The following is a 22,613-nucleotide window of genomic DNA, read 5'->3' on the forward strand; positions in this document are numbered from 1 at the left end:
TAGGAGATATGGACCGGACACGAATTTGTTACGTACGGAAGGACGGATGGAAGGACGGACGCAGACCATTCCTATAATCCCTCTGCCACGGCGGGGGATTAAAAATGTATGTGAAAAATCTGGTTACTATTTTCAATCTTCACACTTCAGTTAATATGCTCCTTTGGTAAGACAAGTACCCTTCACAGGCCAGTAAATAATGACTAAAGATGATACTAACAAGAAGCATCTTAATAATATTCTCAAATTTGTCATATATCATCCAAGATAAACTACATCCTTAGTCAATATTAAATACAGGAAGGTGAACTACATATTGACCTCTACTAAGCCTCTAGTTGTATAGTATTTATCCTACTTATACACATAAACGCACATATAAAATTGTAACTCTGATATCATGTTATCTATAACCTAGCTGTAACATTTAAACATATACGAAACAGGTACTGTAGATCAAGGGATATTGCAGTCTCGATAACTTTTACAGTCTAGGCAATATGCAATTCCTAAACTATTACTATTGATAGTGTCCTTTATGTCTAATACTATGAACAACTGTGGAGCCCTAATACTTAATAACACAGGTAGGTTTTGTCTATAAAACCATTAAATAAACATAATATAAAATCAACATACCAGATTTTAACGCATTTTCAAGACACAACAAGACATGAGAACGTTCTGTATTTTCATCGGCAGATGGCATGGCACGTAAACAATGGTTCTGTCTGATGTCGTGTTTGCACGCTTCGAAGAAGGATTTTTTCACTCGCACATCTTCCGCTATTAGTTGCTGTCTAATCGTCAACAGTTCTTTACACTGTAGGCATAGGAAATAGAGATCAATATAATTGCACCTTTACTAATCCTACCAGGTGTTCTGTATTACAAAAGTGGATCTATTGTGACATTTTGATACAAGCAAAACTGTATTATCTGCACTATTATTTACCTACTGGTACTTCATTTTATTATTGGCTTGTTAAAAGTTAATTTTTTACCATATGTAAGTTGACAGAATCATAGGAACCATGTCTTGAGGGGTAAATCAAACACAAATGAATAAATCCTTAATGATTTTGTTGTGCAAAAAAGTATGATATTGTGTTTTAAACAGTTTTCATTTTCCACTCAATTGTGTAATTGCAAGGGAAGTAAACTAATAGATCTCTACTTATAAGTACTAGCCCAAGGCAAGAGTTGTCATTCTTTGTGGATCACAACTTTAAATTAAAAATTAAAACTTCTGTTATTGATATTAACAAAATTATCATAAACTTCACATTTGTGAAATCTTTCTGTATTTTCAAGGGATCATGGAGAAAAATGTTCTTCTGATGTCGTTTTATTCAAGGTATTTTTTCATTGCACATCTTTTTAGTTGCTGCTATCTAACGTTCTTTACACTGCATTACAAAATACAACAGTCATGTTACACATGGCATATACTTTGTTTTTCACTGATTTTGTGTGGGGTTTAACATCACACTGACACAACTGACCAGTCGCCAGGACAGAAATCACTCCTCTGTCAAAGCTTGTTTGTCAAATGTTTTCAAAACAAAAGATTAGGTTATGCAATCATGTGTACTTATTTATGTGCAAAATATAACATTATCAATTTTCTACCGATTTCTTAACTGACAACTGCCGACTGGTTAATTGTAAGTAATATGGTGGCTTTCCAGCTTTTAATGGTAAAGAAAAGACCCTAGGTGCCTTCAAGGCAATACTTTGGCAAGGTCAAGCACCTAGGTATAATCATCAACCTTCAGTAAGCCAGCACATTGAAGAATTCTACATTCCACGCCACGTTTTTAAACCTACAGTTGTGAGGGCGATTTAGTTAGCAACCTTAACCAATCTGCCATAGAAAGGCCACTAAAATTATCTATAAACAGACAGTCTTAAGCTAAACTGCTGATACATGTTCCTATAAGTCAAACTTATATCCAACTCAAATCACTCTAATTTCTTATACAATTTTCATAGCTTCTATGAAGCCAAAGGTCAAAACTCTATAGAATCTGGTCCAAACTGCTTTTTTGATCAAATGTGACTAAGATATTAAAACAAGAGCTGTCACAGGAGACAGTGCGCTCGATGCTGGATAGTGAAAATGGGCACATCTGAGGAAGCTGGAGCAATCACTGGAGTGTTTAATGACTCTAACGTGGATGGAGGTATTGGACAATAGCTTATGTTTGTGTCAAAATAATTATTTTAAGTAATGAGAGAGATAAAGATAAGGTTATCAAAACATTAAATAAGTATAACTCTAAGCAAAAAGGGAGCATAATGCATGAAATATTGGTGCAAGAGTGATGCACCTTGTGTCATATGATGTGGGTGATGATGTGTAACAACTACTTTTAAGTTTGAATCAAATCCATTTAGTAATAACCGAGATAAAGAGTGAAAGTGCACCAAAACTTTAACCTGAAATTCTTAGTAAAAAGGGGAGATAATTCACGAAATACTGGTGTTAGAGTTATGGTCCTTGTGTTTTATGATGTGAATGAGGATGCTTAACGACCATTTTAAGTTTGAATCAAATCCTCTCTGTAATAACAGAGATATAGTGAAAATGCATCAAAATTAACCTTAAAATCTGTGTAAAAGGGGGCATTATTCATAAAAAATTGGTGCCAGAGTTATGGACCGTGTGTCATATGTTGTGGGTGATATAGTGGAACAACTATTTTATGTATGAATCAATTTCATTTAGTAATAACTGAGATAGTGAAACTGCTAAGAAACTTTAACGTGAAATTCTAAGTAACAAGAGCTGTCTCCATAGGATGACACATGCCCCCGATGGCACTTTGAATGAATAGTTATGGCCGATGTTAGAGTTTAGGACGTTTGACCTACGGACCTGGGTCTTGCGCGCGACACGTGGTCTTACTGTGCCATACATTCATGCGTAGTTATTTTAAAATCCATGCATGAATGACAAAGATATGGACCGGACACGCCCATCAATGCACTATCATGAAATATGACCTTTAATGTCTAAGTGTGACCTTGACCTTTGAGCTACAGACCTGGGTCTTGCACGCGACACGTCGTCTTACTGTGCCACACATTCATGCATAGTTACTTGAAAATCCATCCATGGATGACAAAGATATGGACCGGACACGCCCAACTATCATGAAAAATGACCTTTAACGTCTAAGTGTGACCTTGACCTTTAAGCTACGGACCTGGGTCTTGCGCGCGACACGTCGTCTTACTGTGGTACACATTCATGCCAAGTTATTTGAAAATCCATCCATCGATGACAAAGATATGGACCGGACACACCCAACTATCATGAAAAATGACCTTTAACGTCTAAGTGTGACCTTGACCTTTGAGCTACGGACCTGGGTCTTGCGCGCGACACGTCGTCTTACTGTGGTACACATTCATGCCACGTTATTTGAAAATACATCCATCGATGACAAAGATATGGACCAGACACGCCCAACTATCATGAAAAATGACCTTTAACGTCTAAGTGTGACCTTGACCTTTGAGCTACGGACCTGGGTCTCGCGCGCGACACGTCGTCTTACTGTGGTACACATTCATGCCAAGTGTGGTACACATTCATGCCAAGTTATTTGAAAATCCATTCATCGATGACAAAGATATGGACCGGACACGAAAATTGTGGACAGACCGACAGACTGACAGACCGACAGACAGACGGTTCAAAAACTATATGCCTCCCTTCGGGGGCATAAAAAGGGGGATAATTCATAAAATATTGGTGCAAGCGTTATGACCCTTGAGTCATATGATGAGTGATGATGTGGAACAACTATTTTAAGTTTGAATAAAATCCATTCAGTAATAACAGAGATAGAGTGAAAGTGCACCGAAACTTTAACCTGAAACTCTAAGTAAAAAGGGGGCATAATTCATAAAAAATTGGTTCCAGAGTTATGAACCTTATGTTATATGATGTGGGTGATGATGTGAAACAACTATTTTAAATTTGAATCAAATCAATTTAGTAACTAGAAAATGCTTTTGTAAAAAAGCGCATGTCTCCCCCAATGCAAAGTCCTATAGGCAAGAAGTCAATAGGGGTCAGGAGCGAAAGTCAAAGAGACACTGATGGTTGACTGCAATAGGGATCATCTACTTGGCATGTCCAGTCATCCCGCTAAATTTCAACACTCTTGGCCTAGTGGTTCTCAAGTCACTGTTCAGGCTCCTGTGACCTTGACCTTTGATCAAGTGACCTCAAAATCAATAGGGGTCATCTACTCTGCATGTTCAATCATCCTATGAAGTTTCAACATTCTGGGTCAAGTGATTCTCTAGTTAGTGATCAGAACTGTTTATCAATGTTCAGGCCTCTGTGACCTTGACCTTTAACGGAGTGACCCCAAAAACAATAGGGGTCATTTACTCTGCATGAACAATCATCCTATGAAGTTTCAACATTCTGGGTCGAGAGGTTCTCAAGTTATTGATTGGAAATGGTTTTCCATGTTCAGGCCCCTGTGGCCTTGACCTTTAACAGAGTGACCCTAAAATTGTTCGGGGTCATCTACTCTGCATGACCAATCATCCTATGAAGTTTCATCATTCTGGGTCAAGTGGTTCTCAAGTTACTGACCTGAAATGGTTTTCAATGTTCAGGCCCGTGACCTTGACCTTTCACAGAGTGACCCTAAAATCGTTAGGGGTCATCTACTCTGCATGACCAATCATCCTATTAAGTTTCAACATTCTGGGTCAAGTGGTTCTCTAGTTATTGATCGGAAATGGTTTTCAATGTTCAGGCCCCTGTGACCTTGACCTTTGACAAAGTGACCTCAAAATCAATAGGGGTCATCTACTCTTTATGACCAATCATCCTATGAAGTTTCAACATTCTGGGTCAAGTGGTTCTCTAGTTACTGATCGGAAATGGTTTTCAATGTTCAGGCCCCTGTGACCTTGACTTTTGACGGAGTGACCCCAAAATCAATAGGGGTCATCTACTCTTCATGGCCAATCATCCTATGAAGTTTCAACATTCTGGGTCAAGTGGTTCTCTAGCTATTGATCGGAAATGGTTTTCAATGTTCAGGCCCCTGTGACCTTGACCTTTGAGTGACCCAAAAAACAATAGGGGTCGTCTATTCCAGCAGCCCTACAACCCTATGAAGTTTGAAGGTTCTAGGTCAAATGGTTCTCCAGTTATTGCTCGGAAATGAAGTGTGACGTACGGACGGACAGGGCAAAAACAGTATGTCTCCTGGGGGAGACATAATAACTGAGATAGTGAAAGTGCACCAAAACTTTAACCAGAAATTCTAAGTCAAAAGGGGGGATAATTCATGAAATATTGGTGTAAGAGTTATGGCCATTGTGCCATTTGATGTGGGTGATGATGAGGAATAACTATTTTAAGTTTGAAACAAATCCATCACGTAATTACAGAGATAAAGAGGAAGTGCATCAAAACTTTAACCAAAGTGCGGACGACTGGAAGGACGCAGACACTGGATCGAGTAGGACAGCTCTCCATACTTCGTATAGGCGAGCTAATGATATGTATTACTTATAAGTCTGGTTTTGGTAAATGAAAACATCTCTTATCTCCATTAGATCCAAGAAAAACTTGATCTATTTATAAATCATAGACTAATCCAATCCGCTCATACCTAACAAAATGCGATATATATATACATATCCATAAATATATCTTACATTATGAAAACATGAAGGTTAAAAAAGTTATAAATTATCTGTAAAATCTATACCTCATCTGCCATTCCAGGAGAATTTTTGTGTTTAAACAGACAGTCAAACACTTTCCCTCCCCCAGCTTGCACAGTATCGCAAAACTGTTCCCTGGCATCTCTGCATGCATAATACAAAGGTCTGTCGAGATGATAATCATCGGACTGCAACTCTGCCACGCGCAGGACCTGTTTCTTACACTTGCTATCAAGCTTTGATATCTTCTTGGCCAGACATAGGATTGTCTTCCCTTGCATATGTGGTTTCTAGAGGGGAAAATATCAAGTGACTTTTACAACAGCTAAACAATATCAATAAACTTCATACATAATGAATGAAAACAATTTGTCTATCTGATATGGGCTTTAAAGTCAACTTTAAAGCCAATTTTCCAGCAGTACTTCAGTTACAAGTGTACTTAAAGAAAGCTGAAATGAGCCGCACCATGAGAAAACCAACATAGTGGGTTTGCAACCAGCATGGATCCAGACCAGCCTGCGCATCCGCGCAGTCTGGTCAGGATCCATGCTGTTTGCTAACTGTTTCTCCAATTGCAATAGGCTTTAAAAGCGAACAGCATGGATCCTGACCAGACTGCGCAGATGCGCAGGCTGGTCTGGATCCATGCTGGTCGCAAACCCACTATGATGGTTTTCTCATGGCGTGGCTCAAATGTTTCTACAATTTACATCAGCACTACCAGCACATTGTTGTCTAAAGTGCAACATAACTGTCAATGGTAAAGATTGGTTAGTTTAGTTGATACTTGTTTATTTTAACTTGACTGTGATGACAGCTTGAAGCTTATTTGTACCATTCTTATTTTAAGGCTTTCTGGTTTGGAGCAGTTTCAGTCTAAAAAAATGATTCTAATTTACACAGGTTTCTGATTTAAAGGGATTCTAGTTTGGAGAAGATTCTAGTTTAAAGGGACACACACACCAACACACACACACAGAAGGACAGAGCGATTTTAAAATGCCCAACTTCTGGGGGCATATAATAAATAAATTTCATAATAATTAAAAGCAGCTTTTCACAATATGGATTTTATGACTTTTTGTATTCAAGAATAAAATTCTATACAAATATAAAAAATAAAAAAATATATAATTATATTCTATAGTCAAAACACTTTCTTCCAAACATCTGCTGCACCAATTGATATTGAATGTGCAAGGAAAGCTGTGGCCAGTTTACTTAATAATGAAGAAGCTATCAAGAATAATGACAACTAATACATGTGTTAGAGTACAGCTGTCATGCCAATCAGAATACAGAAATAGTTATACCGTATTCACTGTAAGTTTTGTATAGAAAGAAAAAAAAACTTTTATTTTCATAAAAACAAGATTACTACTGTAACAGTAATATCAAGAGTGGTCCTTTCAGCAACACTGCATATATAATTTGACATTATTCACAATAACATGGACCAAATTTATTGGAAAATTCTTTCAAAATCGGACATAAGAATCAAATTAAAGCTACAGCTAAAGTTTTTTTTTTCTGCAGTAAAATCAAAATTTTAAGTTTATTTTTCTGCAGTAAAATCAAAATTGAATCTACACAACTATATGATAGATTTCCTGAATTTTAAATGAATAGCTGGAACTGTAATTTCATCGGAAGGCAAATTACTATCTAAATATGGGAGTGGGTTTTTAGCTGTTCTATTCAGATGTTGGAAAGATCAATATCCTGATTCTTGACTTCCTGATATTCATAGAAAGCAATCCTTTATTTTTTTGCTGTAAAAATGTAAATATAGGAACTGAATGCTCCTTTTTGTGCCTTTAAGACAGGCATTAATTATACTGGGACTTCTTGCAAATCATACAAAACTCACTACTGGCATTCATAGATTTGGAAGAGGTCCCGATGTGGTTTATACTCCTCTAAATGCACATAAAAATAGCATGTAATTACTAAATATCTACAAACACTGCTTTGAAATTAAATCACTTGATAATATTCTATAATTTTGCTCATCTATTTTCTTCATATATCAAAATTTCATGATTAGGATACCAAAATACTTATGAATACAGCTACAAACTTAAGAAATGATTACTGAATTGGAGCAGTGCAGCAATGAATAAGGTGCTGGTCATGCAACCTAGAAGTTGCCAGTTTAAACCCTGCTGGGGTCCTCACAGCATCTCCTTATAAGACATCAAAAAAAGCTTTCCAGCAAACTTGAAGGGAATTCAACGAAGCCTGAAGCTTTCTTTAAAAAAAAGTTTTAACAAGTCTAGATCTTTTTAAGAGTATCGCAAAAATAAGGTAAACACTGCCAATCTGCAGGACTCTTACATATAATACACCATTCACTTGTGCAAACCGTTTGGTTGTGATTTTATATGCACCACCAACTTGCAATGCATACTGTTTTTACTCTAAATGCTGATTTTTATTTTATGATTTACAAACAAAATGTCTTACATTAGTATCACCATCATCAAGTCTTCCACACTGTGTTTCTGCTATATCTTTAGCACAGTTCTCGTGGAAGTGCCAGACGAGCTGATAATCACCGAACACAATGTTTGCCATCCTTTTGAGAAACCTGCGACAGTTCTTGTCGGTGATGTTGTCCATTTGTTCGATCAAACATGGAATTCTCACTCCTTGGCCTGATGGAAGGTTCTTGCATTCCGGATACTGAAACAGGAAAAAAACTGTTAATACTTTTTTCCCACAATATATCAGTAATACAAAGAAAATACCATGTAACAATATATGTTAATTGCATGTTCAGAATTTACCTTTCTTAATATGTAACATTACCTTTCTCCAGTGACATCACTATTTTCAGGGGACCTCACCCTTCTTAACCTTTACTCTGCTAAATTTCTAAAATGGACTGGTCAATCATTCAATTTGTGCAATACCATATACGTATATCATTTGAAGGGGTGTTCAATGAATATTTACTGACTAAATAGCCAACAGTGCAGACCATGATCAGCCTGCACAGATGTGCAAGTTGATCTTGGTCTGCACTGGTCGCAAATGCAGAATCACTTGCCGCCAGCAGGCTAAAGGTGAGGTGACATTACCTTTACAGTAAGTTTACAATACAGCACAATTCTTATCAATTTACAGTAAATTAAGTTTTAAATAAGTTAAATAAGTGACTTATGCAACAGACAGCATTTCTGCATGTTTTACAGTTATACTAGAACTCAATGAATCAATCTATTCTTAAAACTTATTTACAATTTCAAACAAATAATTTGTTAATTGTCTAAAATTTGATATGTACACCTAGAGATGTGCAACTTAAAATTTCAAGACAAGGCAGTCTTTAAATGACAGCTATATCCCCCCCCCACTGTTATGGATAGTGAAACGGTTTGTTAGGCTTACAAACAAACTCTTTGTTTCCGGTCACATGCTCAAAAAAATTAAGGTAGGTAGGTCGGAATGTTTTTTTTTTGGATTTTTTCTTTTTATTAAGGAAGACTTTTCGGAAATTATTTTTGTGACAAAAAATGAATACAAATAAGGGGGTTATGCCTTTAGAGCATCAGTAAGTTGATTTCTAACATCACTGGCCATTTTTAAAGCATTAAAAGTGCAGTTTTTGCAACTTTTTCTTAAAAAGTTGAAAAAAATATTCTCCAAGGCCATAAAAACATTTAGGGTTGAGCCAAAAATTTTGGGTAGGTCGGGATACCGGAAACAAACAATTTTTTTTTTTACGCCTTAAGTATATTTTATAGTCCATGTATTAGGAAATCAATGAATTTGAAAATACAAGGGGTTTAAGAGATATAGAGCAGACACAAAATGGAAGGCCCAAACCTTTGATCTTGAGGTGTGACCTTGTCCTTGAGCCAACATGGCTGACTCATGAGTTCTGCACAACGTCTTGATGAGGTGATCATTTCACTCAAGTTTCATAAAAATCCTTCAAGGGGTTTAGGAGATACAGAGCTCAAACCTTTGACCTTGAGTTGTGACCTTGACCTTGAGTCAACATGGCTGACACGTAAGTTCTGCACAACGTCTTGATGAGATGATCATTTGACTCGAGTTTCATGAAAATCCTTCAATGGTTTACGAGATACAGAGCGGATGCAAAATGGAAGGCTCATACCTTTGACCTTGTGTTGTGACCTTGACCCGACATGACTGATTCAAAAATTTTGCACATCATCTTTATGAGGTGAACATTTGACTCAAGTTTCATGAAAATCCTTCAAGAAGTTTACGAGATACAGAGCAGACACAAAACGGAAGGCTCAAACCTTTGACCTTGAGTTGTGATCTTGACCTTGAGCCGACATGGCTGACTCACATATTATGTTTATTGTCTTGATGAAGTGATCATTTGACCCAAGCCATGAAAATCCTTCAAGTGGTTTAGGAGATACAAAATGTTACAGGCAGACGGAAGGATGGATGGACATCTTTACCAAGAATCTACCTGACCATTACATATTCTGCCACAGAGTCCCCAAAATGGGATACTTAAAATATTCTGAAATGCTGTCCCCCTTTAGACAAGAATGCTATTAAATTTGTAAGGAAATAAAAATAATTGCTGAAAACTATGTTCTGCCTAGTTACGTGAAATTTCAGAACTGGGCCAGTATTGCAAATGCATCAAAACAAAGATCTGTAACATTTATAATCCACAAAATAGTTTCAAATTCTTTTAGGAAGTAACTTCACCTTTAACAAGATACAAAAACATGATTAAATGGGCTGCAAAACTTTACAAAGTGTATTTCCTCCTTTTTAAAAACATATTAAGTATGTTTTTCCCCCTATATATTTTTCCTTTTAATATCATGTACACAGTATTAAGACAATTTTCCTCAAACTACAGATATGAAAAAGAAGTATATTTACTTGATCGAATACAGTGCGACACACTTCACTTGCCCCTGACTCGAAGCGGTCATCTTTAGTGAGGTTTCTCTTGTAGTGGTAAAGAAGCTGAAAAAAAAGGCATTACTGATATTAGATCTAATATATATTCAAATTTAAGACAGTACATTACATAATTTTATTCTTTAAATTCTTTACCTCAATTCCTTCAATTTAACTCTACATAATTTGAAGGGTGGATGCAAAATAAGTCTTATCACCCCTCAATATTTTATGAGAGAGACGACTTTACGCAGTTGCTGTTAAAAGGTAAGCATTTTTTGTTGACATGCCTGGTTAACAAATGCATGTAAGATAAAGATTTTTGTACAAGTTAAACACAATGTCCCATTAATAAATTATAATGAAATATGTATCTATACCTGGCATAACCCATATCACGTTTTACATTTGTTTTAATTGACATCATTTTCCATGTTACACCAGTTAAAAAAAGCCTTGACAGTACAAATGTACAAAATGTAAAATGTCAGAATTTGAATATTAAACACAATTTTTTTATGTTTTCTAAATTAAATAATCATTTGGAATAACATTTAGTTAGAAATGCTTGTATATTCAAACATTTATAACTCACTCTCCTCTCAAGCATATCCCACAGTTTGTATTTCTGCTGTTTTGACTGGACTAGAAAAACAGCTCAATCTATACCCTACCTCTTTTTTTTTTTGAGACCTTAACTTAAAAAGACTACAGTATCTGTAAATGTGGCAACTTAAGTCTGTCTTTTACATTGTTTTCTACATATCAATCAAGTTTTATCAACTGCCTGTGCATATTAGTGCAGGTGCCTTCAAACATAAGACCTACTGGAACGAGGTCAGACAAAATGAATTATTCAGTCAGAAGTAGGCTTCAAAAGAACAGAAAATGGGAAAACCCACAGGTCACTAAACAAAAGTAAATATTATACAGCCCGCCCAAGTTTACAATAATTTTTGTGCTTTTCTATAAAACAGCTTCTTAACCACCTTTTCCCTGCTAGAATAGAATGGCAAGTGTTGCATATCGAAACTGGAAGTAGGGGTTTAATTGCAAACAAGAGCCAATATGCATCCTTTTTAGGGTAGAAGACTACCACTGACTGACATTTCACTAGAGACTAACTTCTACCGCTTCATCAAATTGTGATAGAATTTTCATGAAAAGCAGGTATGAGAAAAAATGATATTCTCAAAATATCTGCATCAGGTGTGAAGAGGTCAAGGATCCGAATTTAGTACCTTACATTTTTTCGCCACTGAATTCTAGCTACAAACTGGTTACTTAATATTAATAATAACTGTTTATATATGTAGTCTGAGATACTTACATTCTGGCACTTGTCAGACACCTTTGACTGAAATAAAGAAAAAGAATCAATTAAAACTAATTTACTTTATACAGACTTTAGAAAAAAACATTGTCATATCTTACGCATATTACATTCAATGACTGCTTCATGGATTCCCAGACAGGAAGTCAAATGTGAGAATTTCTCAGTAAACGCCTGGTCCTTGTACCATGAAAATACCAGGTGCAGTATTGGAACAGAAATATTACAGGATAACATTAGATTCTGGCCAGTACTCGCAGAAGTACTTGGCAAGAATTGTGAAGATCTCGACTAAATTTTGCTTTTACCTGGATTCGAACATGTGACATCAAAATCTATCAGATGACTGGGGTTCAGTCCTTGCAACACTACACTCCCCAAACAAGAGATCACAGAGTGATCTTGGCGCCCACAATGTGCCACTTTTGAGTGTTCCAAATTTCAAGACTTATTGACTAGCTCAATGTCAAATTTTCATTTCCGTACACAACACTGTGCATGTGGTCCAAATTCAAAAGCTGTAGCTTGAGAAATGTGAAAGTAGGTCACTAGATCAATTTCAAGGACAAAGTCCTTTGTACACAAAAATATGCATGTGCATCAAGTTTGAAGGCTGTAGTTTGAGAAATTTGAAAGTAGGTCACTAGGTCAATCTTAAGGTCAAAGTATATTTCCGTACACAAAACTATGCAAGTGGTCCAAATTTGAAGGCTGTAGCTTGAGAAATGTGAAAGTAGGTCACTAGGTCAAAATCAAGGTCAAATTTCACTTCAGAACACAAATCTATGCATGTGGTCTAAATTTGAAGCCTGTACCTTCAAAAATGTGAAAGTAAGTCACTAGGTCAATGTCAAGGTCAAAGTTTGTTTCGGTACACAATCCTATGCATGTGGTCTAAATTTGAAGCCTGTAGCTACAGAAATGTGAAAGTAGGTCGTTAGGACAATCTTAAGGTCAAAGTTTATATCAGTACACAAAACTATACAAGTGGTCCAAATTTGAAGGCTGTAGCTTGAGAAATGTGAAAGGAGGTCACTAGGTCAAAATCAAGGTCAAATTTTATTTCGGAACACAGAACTATGCATGTGTTCCAAATTTGAAGACTGTACCTTCAAAAATGTGGAAGTAGGTCACTAGGTCAATGTAAAGGTCAAAGTTTGTTTCGGTACACAAAACTATGCATGTGGTCCAAATTTGAAGGCTGTAGCTTGAGAAATGTGAAAGTAGGTCACTAGGTCAAAATCAAGGTCATATTTCATTTCGGAACATGAAACTATGCATGTGGTCCAAATTTGAAGCCTGTACCTTCAAAAATGTGAAAGTAGGTCACTAGGTCAATGTCAGGGTCAAAGTTTTTATCAGTGCACAAAACTATGCATGTGGTCCAAATTTGAAAGCTGTAGTTACAGAAATGTGAAAGTAGGTCACTAGGTCAAAATCAAGGTCAACTCATGTCAAGGTTCATCTTGCCACTCAAAACCATACATGTGGTCCAAATTTGAATGGTGTAGGTTATTGGCAAGAAGATTTTAAAAGTTTTTCCCTATAAAAGTCTATATGAAACATGTGACCCCTAGGGTGGGGCCATATTTGACCCTAGGGGAATAATTTCAATAATATTAGTAGAGAACCACTAGATGATGTCACATAATTTTAAATACAAAATGTCAAAGCCCTAGGCCCTGTGGTTTTGGACAAGAGGTTTTTCAAAGTTTTTTCCTATATAAGTCTTTATAAACCATGTGACCCCCGGGGCGGGGCTATATTTGATCCCAGGGAAATAATTTGAATCATCTTGGTAGAGGACCACTAGATGATGCTATATACCAAATATCAAAGCCCTAGGCTCTGTGGTTTTGGACAAGAAGATTTTCAAAGTTTTTCCCTATATAAATCTATGTAAATTATAAAAATAAACAAAGGGCCATAACTCACTCAAAAATTGTTGAACCAGTCTGATTTTCAGGGGGACACAACTAGGGTACCAATACATCATTCTGACAAAGTTTGATCAAAATCCCCCCAGTAGTTTCTGAGGAGATGCGACAACGAGAAATTGTTAATGGACGGACGGATGCACGGACGGAAGGACGACGGACGCAGAGTGATTTGAAAGCCCACCATCTGATGATGGTGGGCTAAAAAGGAACTGCCTCTATGATCATTACAGATTCCATTCAATAACAGGGGTCACACTGGGAATTTTTTTCTCTGAGCCACTGCTTTTTCCGAAGATAAAATTATGAGGCCAACAACGGCGCAGCGCATAGCATTGACGTTCTTGTAGAACTACATTATATGTATCAAAGTACTCATACTACTCAAGAAATTAATGTAGTTATTTCATATTTCTTAGTAACCCTTTACAAAGCTATTTAGAAAATCAATTTGGGTTAATTTCTAAAATTATCATTTTTATAAACATCTGCCATTTAATAAAAAAAAATTCTGAAAATCACATTTAAAATAAAGATGTCAAAAAAGAAAAAAAAATGTTTAAAAAAAACAGTGTCTTATTTTGCACATTGCCTATAAGTGGGTGGGGTTTGATGCCTTCGCATATTTTATTCTCGAAAAATACTTCAAAATAAGAGCTCCTTTTGCAACAGTTGTCATATTTTTCTTAAATGTAGACCTTTTATTGTTTTTTTTTATTAAGATTGCACTAAAAAATCTCGTCAGAAATGACAGAAATATCCGAAAATCACGGTCGCGAAAACGGATGACAAATTCGGAAAACGTAAGTTAGAATTAAATATTTGATAAAATACCTATGTTTTATTGCTTTTCTATCATCATAGCTATTCAATACTTACAATTTCTGCTTGTCTAAAGCATTTTTATTTGTTTTCGCCCAAACTAACCCTCGGCAATCATAGAAAATTTGTCTAACGGCTGACTGCTCATAAAATCGTCAAGTGCACAAAATGATGATTATAATTATCCAGTTTGTTATTCAATAATCTAATTATCGCCAATTAACTGCCTGGTCAAATAAAAAATTTCCAAATTGGCTCCCTCCCTTTCAATAACGGATGTTGTGTCTACACAGATTATCGATTTTTCACACCTTTTGGTTCGTAAAACTGGCAATATTCGTAGTTTTGCAGACAGACATAGCTTCGAGCCATTTTCGCCAATTAGAAAATTTCGGAGCCACATTTAATTTTTTGTCGCAAATGGCTCAAGTGGCGATCGACAGCGTGACCCCTGAATAAACTGAATAAAGTCATTATGGCATCAATTATTTTTTCAACAAGACTATAGAATGCTGCCTAACACTAAATCTGACTGATCTCTCTAACAAAAACCCAGGTCTCTGCACAACTTCACATGCTGAATAATATTCTTGTAATGCTTCATAATACTCGCTCAAATACGTTTTGTGATACATGCAACACAAATTTAAGCCTTTTTTATGCCTATTTTTGATTAAGTCGAGACTGTGTGAGATCCAAATTCAAACCCCTCGTGCACTGCTTCCGGTGCTGAATAACACTCATGTGAGGTTTGATGGCTCTGGGTCAAATTATTTTTGAGATATGATTCATATGAACGACACAAATTGGGACGGACGGGCAGACAAGGGCAACTCTTAAGTGCCCCTTACCCAAATTTTTAGGGGACACAAAAATGTGTCAACCCACTGCTTCAATGCATCATTCCCAATTCAAACAATGTAAGTATACAGAGCTTTTTTTAGCTGTCCCACTGTGCCCTGATCAGCCCCTTCCTTATGTCAAGAAATATATCCCAGTTGAACTGAGACAATTTTGATAGAAAATATAATCTACAATTTATCTGTAACTTGTAATAATGTTGAAATTACCATAATTTTGTGAATTCATGTACAGCAGCAGTAATATTTGGGCACCAGCCCTGTATCGAATAATAACACACTTCATCTAAGATGAAAAGTTTTATTGAACAAGTCTCATCTAACAGTTTTAATATTACATCAAGAAACCAAGATGCAAAGGGTACTTAATCTCCCTGGGGGCAAAACAATTAAGTTCCCAAACGAATGATGTTCTAAATGCTGTTGAAGTTTATGAATTCTTTCAAACTGAAAATACAGCTAAGTTTTGGAAGTTCCCCTTCAGACTAGATTATTAGCCCGGCCACTAATATATCTAAAACAGTTTACGGTTAATGTAGTATCTTCTGAGACAGTAAAGCTAGAAAAACAATTGACCGAGTATTGCAGTGGCAATACAGATGTCCCCTATGTACTTTGCTGAAAACTTTGTTAGAATTTGTCCCTTGTGGTTGTTGGCAACAGTGTTAGGACTAGAAGCTGGAACTGCTTTAAGGCATTTAGGAGCTAAGAAACAAAAACTATTTTTACTTAAAATTCAATAATGACCTAGACCTACAAGCATAGATCATGTATGCGACACATTGTCTCATCAATGGGAACAGTTTTGTGCAGTGTTAAGATAATCCATCAGTGCATATGTAATGATGTATATGAAAGTGATAGAGCAAAAACAATTTTATTTTTACTTGATTTTAAAAAGTGACTTTGATCTTTGAAAGTTTGACCAATAACCATAAGTCATCTGCACGACACTTACTTAGTCTTATCATGGGAAACATTTCTGTGTAGTAATAAAAAAATCCTTCAACAAGTTGTTAAAATTATAATTTAACATAATTTAACTCAAAACCACAGTTTAAAAATATATGACTTACAGACTGCGTGCATGTATGATGGTGATTTATGACCTTCAGCTATTGTGGATGACTTTGATTCTTCCAAAAGTGTGAAAAAATATAGACTGTCTGAAACTCTCTTTCAGGCTTATATGCATACAGTAAATGTAATACATTTCACTTTAAACTGTGGTTTTGAGTTAAACTGTACTATTTCATACAACCAGTCTGTAAATTTATCACTGAGAGAATTTAAGAATTGTCAGAATATTTACTGAATGTCTGTAAGATCATCAATTTCCTAGATTGATTACAGTGATGGTTGAAAAACAATTATATGAAAAATTCTTCTACTGTAGTCTGTACAGGTATTATATAGTTTTTTAATTTAACTCTAATTTTCGTAATGTATATATAGAATTTACTTTCCAGGTAAATTATTTTTTACTAGCTGAATATGGTCACATCACAATATTTAAACGAAACAAGTTCAAATACTTCAATAGTATTTGTTACAAGTAATTATGTTTAACCTACCTGAATGTCAATATCTCCCTGTAAACAATCTAGTACTGCAAAGTTATGCTGTGTCAAACTTTTAGTGTTACAGAATGTTTCCACATCCTCTTGACAATCTGGATGAGAGGACAGCTTAAACTTCTTTTGTTCTCCAACTGGCCTTTGAAGTGGCACTTGCGCATTACCCATGCCATGGTTTGCCCCACCTTGGAAGTTGGCCCCTTGCATACCACCACCAAGGTTTCCCCCTTGCATACCACCACCATGGTTTGCTTGCCCTTGCATATTACCCATGCCAATGTTAGCCGCTTGCCTCGCCGCATTTGCCATTGGCAGTCCTTGTTGCTGTGGATTCAGTCCACCAGCTCCTTGCGCCATTTGGGGTACATTGGGATCTTGCGCTCCACCTAATCCTCCACCAGGAACGTTATACGGTGGTGCAGAATTAACCTTGCAAACGGTACATAATAATATACCATAAAACAATATAAAATGTGAGAAAATCATTTCCGGATGTAAAATTTGTTTGACACGTCGAATGCCAGCCACCATCTTGGAACATCGAAAACAAATATATTTATCCGCAATGTCATAAATACCAGACCGACAATCTAAAGCAATTTTTTTCAGTTTTGGGTTTCAAATAAATAATTTATTTCCTTTTTATCTCACTTTTCTTACTTTTTCCTCAAATAATCGTCAACTTTTGAAAAGATAATTCCCGAACTATTTTCTTTAAATACGGTGCAACCGTAAAAAAGTCATCATGTAAAAAATGCTTTTTTTTCGCGGAAAAAATGTTTTATCACGGAAAGAACAGACATAATTACGGTGTTATTTAAATGGTAGTGGGTCACCGATAAATCCACTGTTTAGTATATTTTTATATCCCTTTAGGCATATAGTTTTTGAATTGTCCATTTGTCTCCCCGTACGTACGTACGCCCGTCTGCCATACTTTTCTTGTACACGTACGTACTCAACTCTTCAGTTTCAATCAAATGAAACTTGGTATTCATAACATTATCATGACATCACAACATACAAGATAGAAGATACATCATTTATATATAGTCAGGCGTGAAATGAATGTTTAAATTGTTATGGTTCTCAGACATCTTGATTACTTTAAGTGTTGGTAACCTAGATCTCTCTAAATGTGTCAGACTTAAACTCATTATATAACTCTCTCTCTTGGAGATTTTCTTAACCGTTTTTGGTATTTGTTCATCCAGAAAAATGCCAAGTGCGGGGAAAATTTGAAAGGATGAAAGAATAATCAATATATAGATTGCTTAAACTGCAGAGACTACTCCATTTCTTCGAACTACATTTAACTTTATTTACTTGTTATATTTAATTTATTTCTTTGTCCACTTCTAAAAGCAGGTATTTCTTAATTAGGATTAAGAGGGTCCTGCAAAAAGTTCTGTTACTAATGGGCTTCCGTAGTTATATCCCAAGTATTTTGAAAACGCTTCAATGCACTTGAATGGTGTGTCCAATAGCTAGCGATATCCGTTTATTTTTTGCCGGATGCTTTTTAAATGACCGAGTTGTTTCAAATTAGAATACATGCAGTTATTGTCACATTGTAAAATGGACGAAAAGACTGAAATTCATAGCTGTATTAAATGCCGCATTAGGCTTGATATAGATTCAAACTAGATAGTTGATGAATTATGTGGTATATATGGACCTCGGGCCATTTCAATGCGCACAGTTTTTAGGTTGGGCTGGGAAATTATCTGTCGAAGATGATGCCCGTTCTGGTAGGCCTAAAAGCTCTCCCACACACCCGCCCGTCAAGAGAATGAAAAGTACAAATCTTTCCTGACCAGATATCTGACACGTTTAATGATTATCTGATCTGATCTGATCTGATCAGATATATGACATGACATGATACAATGTATGGTATGATATAACATGATATAATATATGATAATAATGTCACCATAAACAGATTCATTAGAATAGAAGCAACAGATTTATATTAACCGGATTCTTCTTTCCTGCAGGCTTCTATAAGTAGTATAGGGGCCTCTTTGGGGTCACGACTGCGCATGCGTGAGAATGACGTCATGTGCGGCGGCCATTTTGAATTCTATTTTAAGAATGACATCATCTTTCTATTTTAAGAATGGCTTCATAATGTTATAAATAGAAACAATTGTAATAAATCTATTTTAAGATTGTCATACTGAAAAGGACTAAATGTTCTATTAATAGAAAATGTCTCCCAGAAGTATATAGAGCTGACTTATATACCTATCTAGGGCGTGGTCGCGCACATTGAGGGTCAGGTACTCAGCCCAAGACGGGGAGATAACAAAAACACAAAATATTTCAAGAAAATCAAATAGATATTAATTATATTTGAACATATAGGTTTATTTATAACCTAATTGAATAATTACATTGTATGGTAAACAAAAAACTTATTTAATAATAATCTAAAGTAAAATATGTATCACTTTTTAAATTAAAAACATAAAGCTTTATTTAAGATAGCTACGTTAGAAGTAACGTTAACTGAAAATAAAAGGCTACATTTGTGCTTACAATGTTTCCTCCTAGGCGTCCACTAAGTAAATGACCATGTATTTGTTTTAACAAGAGGTCATTCAAATGAACTCATAGTCTAATTTTAGAATGAACTTCCGACCTCGGTGCAACTATTATTAGGTACTGTATACCCATAACGATGGTCATTAATCAAACGAGTCTTTGATGGTTGAGCTTTGGTATTCATGCGTAAATTTATACCGGATGAAAAAGTCATTAAATTCTCCATTTGGCTCTCACACGTGAAAGTGCACTTCCTGCATCTCTGAGTCCATGTGGTAAACTCATTATCTTTTTCGGAATAGCGCTGAAACGTGACAGGGCACTTTCTGCATCTCTGAATATATGTGGAAAACTCATTAAGTTTCCTGACTTGGAATTCACGCGTGACAAAGTACTCGATGCCTATCGGAGCAAATATTGGGAAAACACATTAATTTTCCTGACTGGGAACTCAAGTATTAGTGCCTCTTTCATACCATCAATAATACGATGTTAAAGAAGATTTTGATAGTTTTCTAAAATATTTGCCAACATTTTCAATGACCATCTAGAGTTTTAGAACCGGTAAGGTACTTTTTGAGAAGGTTGCTAAATAAATCAACAAAATTAAGACGTTTTAGGGTCCATTTTTACATTTTGGGTATCAGACATTTTTGAAAAGCCTATAGAGTGCACATAACCGTAACCTAGGTGTCAACCGGAAATGAAGTCATTAAATTTCAAAGTCATCGTAAAGGCTCGGGACCGGTACCGTTAGAAAGATCTTTTCGAGTAGGTTCGGAAAATATGTACTATTATGGGTCTATCTCTATCCGTTTTCCAGATATTGTGGTTAAAACCGGAATCATTCATCCGGAAACACCCGGCTTCACGCCTTTATTATTTAAGATAACCTAGGCATGTTGGGTATCTAACCAAATGTCTCGACGAGTACTATAAGTTGGTACACTCAAACCGGAAGTGGATTCAATCATGCGTAAAATTCACATTTTCTGCGAGTTTCTAGACTCGAACCTGGTCAAGTGAGGTATCGTTGGAAAGGTCTCCACAAGAAGATTAATAAAATACATACTTTGATCATTGTATTTCCAAAAGGAACCGAATAATAAGCCAAATTACTCAAGCGTTAAAACCCTGCTAACTCCATCATTATTGAACAAAAGCTAGGCATGTAGGGTATCTAATCAAAGGTCTCGATAAGTACTATAAGGCAATAAACTTAAACCGGAAGTCAAATCACTCATGCAAGAAATACGTCAAAGTAAGCTTACCTGATCGTTACACTTTGAGATCAAAAATGACAATGAACGAATTCACAGGGTAAAGTGAAATAAATAGAGTCAGAATAATAAGTCAGTAAAGATTATAGCAATGCTCTGATTGGCTAGTGATATGACGCATACTGATTGACCACTCAGGGATCACACGCACAAGTCATATATAAGTCGTATAATTCAAAAGTAAATTTAACCATGACTGAAGGTGTTACGAGTTACTGTATATACCAACAACTCCTCCTCCTCCTCCTTCTCCACGCCTCATCCTGCTCTTCCTGCTCCTTCTCCTCCTCCTCCTCCTCCCCTCCTCCTCCTCCTCCACCTCCCCTCCACCTCATTCTCCTCCTCCTCCTCCCCTCCTCCTCCTCCTCTCCTCCTCCTCCTCTCTTCCTCCCCTCCTCCTCCTCCCCTCCTCCTCCTCCTTCACCTCCTCCTCCTCCCCTCCTCCTCTTCCTCATCCCCTCCCCCTCTTCTCTTCCTCCTCCACCTCCCCCTCCTCCCCTCTTCCTCCTCCTCCTCCTCCTCCACTACTCCTCTTCCTTCTCCTCTGCCCCAAGAAAGCGTAAGAATGGCTAACAGAATAAAGCAGCCTTTTTGATAAAAAAAAATCTTACATCAGTTTCACAAATGCATCAGTGTCCTGTTTGCCATCAGTCTTTCTCTCGGATTGACAACATGCGGAGACATCAACGTTATGTCCACGGAAATGACGAAGCCACTGACAGTTTTTCACCGCCATTACAAACATGGGACATCTCAAGAGAGACGACGTTTCAACATCCATTTTCTATGGTCGTTTCAGGACCAAGTGGTAGTGGAAAAACTGAATGGACAAGAAAACTGCTATCATCAAATCTTGTAAGACCTCAGCCTCAGCGTATCATATGGTGTTTTGGACAATGGCAACCATTGTATGATGAACTTCAGCGTGAAATCCCCGGGGTCGAATTTGTACACGGTATTCCAGACTACTTGAATGATTCCCAATATATAAATGTTAGTCAAAGGAACCTGCTGGTCTTTGACGACTTGATGACTGAAGCTAAATGCGATCAAAGAATTGCTGATCTCTTTACGAAGGGCAGTCACCACAGGAACATATCTGTCATATATCTCACCCAAAATTTATTTCCTCAAGGTAAAGCCTGCAGAGATATCGCTTTGAATACGCAGTATCTGTTGCTATTTAAAAATCCTATTGATAGACAGCAAGTAGCTACATTGGCAAGAAGAATATATCCTTCGTCTAGTAACATCTTTATGAAACGGTTTGAACGAGCGACATCAAGACCGCATGGTTATTTGGTAATAGACTTAAAATCGAGCACCCCAGAACAACACCGTTTACGTGATAACATTTTCGAGGCGAACAATCCAGAAAAGAGAAAACGAACAGATGATGAATATAAACAAGAAGACTATTTCAATGGAGAAGGATACTTATCTGACAAAATTGATGACAAGGATGAAGATGAGGAGGAGGATTCTGATCACCATGATGATGATGATGATGATAGTGATGATGAAACAGAAAATAGAAATAATGATACTTTTGTAAAGAAACGATCTTTGATCAAGGGACCTCCCGGTAAACGTAGAAAATTTTAGATTATAGAAGAGCGATCACGTCGTGAGATATG

The 22,613-nt window shown here is 36.4% G+C and overlaps 1 protein-coding gene across 1 annotated transcript in view; it reads right to left on the minus strand.

Annotated features, from left to right (window-relative positions):
- LOC123548300 (Golgi apparatus protein 1-like) overlaps positions 1–17,777 on the minus strand; it is a 56,421-nt gene extending 38,644 nt beyond the window's left edge. The window contains exons 1-6 of the mRNA XM_053546544.1: positions 17,144–17,777; positions 11,948–11,974; positions 10,597–10,683; positions 8,179–8,397; positions 5,754–5,999; positions 640–823 (exon numbers count right to left, since the gene is read on the minus strand). Coding sequence (XP_053402519.1) covers positions 640–823; positions 5,754–5,999; positions 8,179–8,397; positions 10,597–10,683; positions 11,948–11,974; positions 17,144–17,677 — 1,297 coding nt within the window. The 5' untranslated portion in view covers positions 17,678–17,777. The remainder of the gene's footprint in view (positions 1–639; positions 824–5,753; positions 6,000–8,178; positions 8,398–10,596; positions 10,684–11,947; positions 11,975–17,143) is intronic.
- Between the last annotated feature and the right edge of the window lie 4,836 nt (positions 17,778–22,613).

The sequence above is a fragment of the Mercenaria mercenaria genome, chromosome 6 (assembly GCF_021730395.1).
Source record: "Mercenaria mercenaria strain notata chromosome 6, MADL_Memer_1, whole genome shotgun sequence".
In the NCBI taxonomy this organism is placed as follows: domain Eukaryota; kingdom Metazoa; phylum Mollusca; class Bivalvia; order Venerida; family Veneridae; genus Mercenaria; species Mercenaria mercenaria.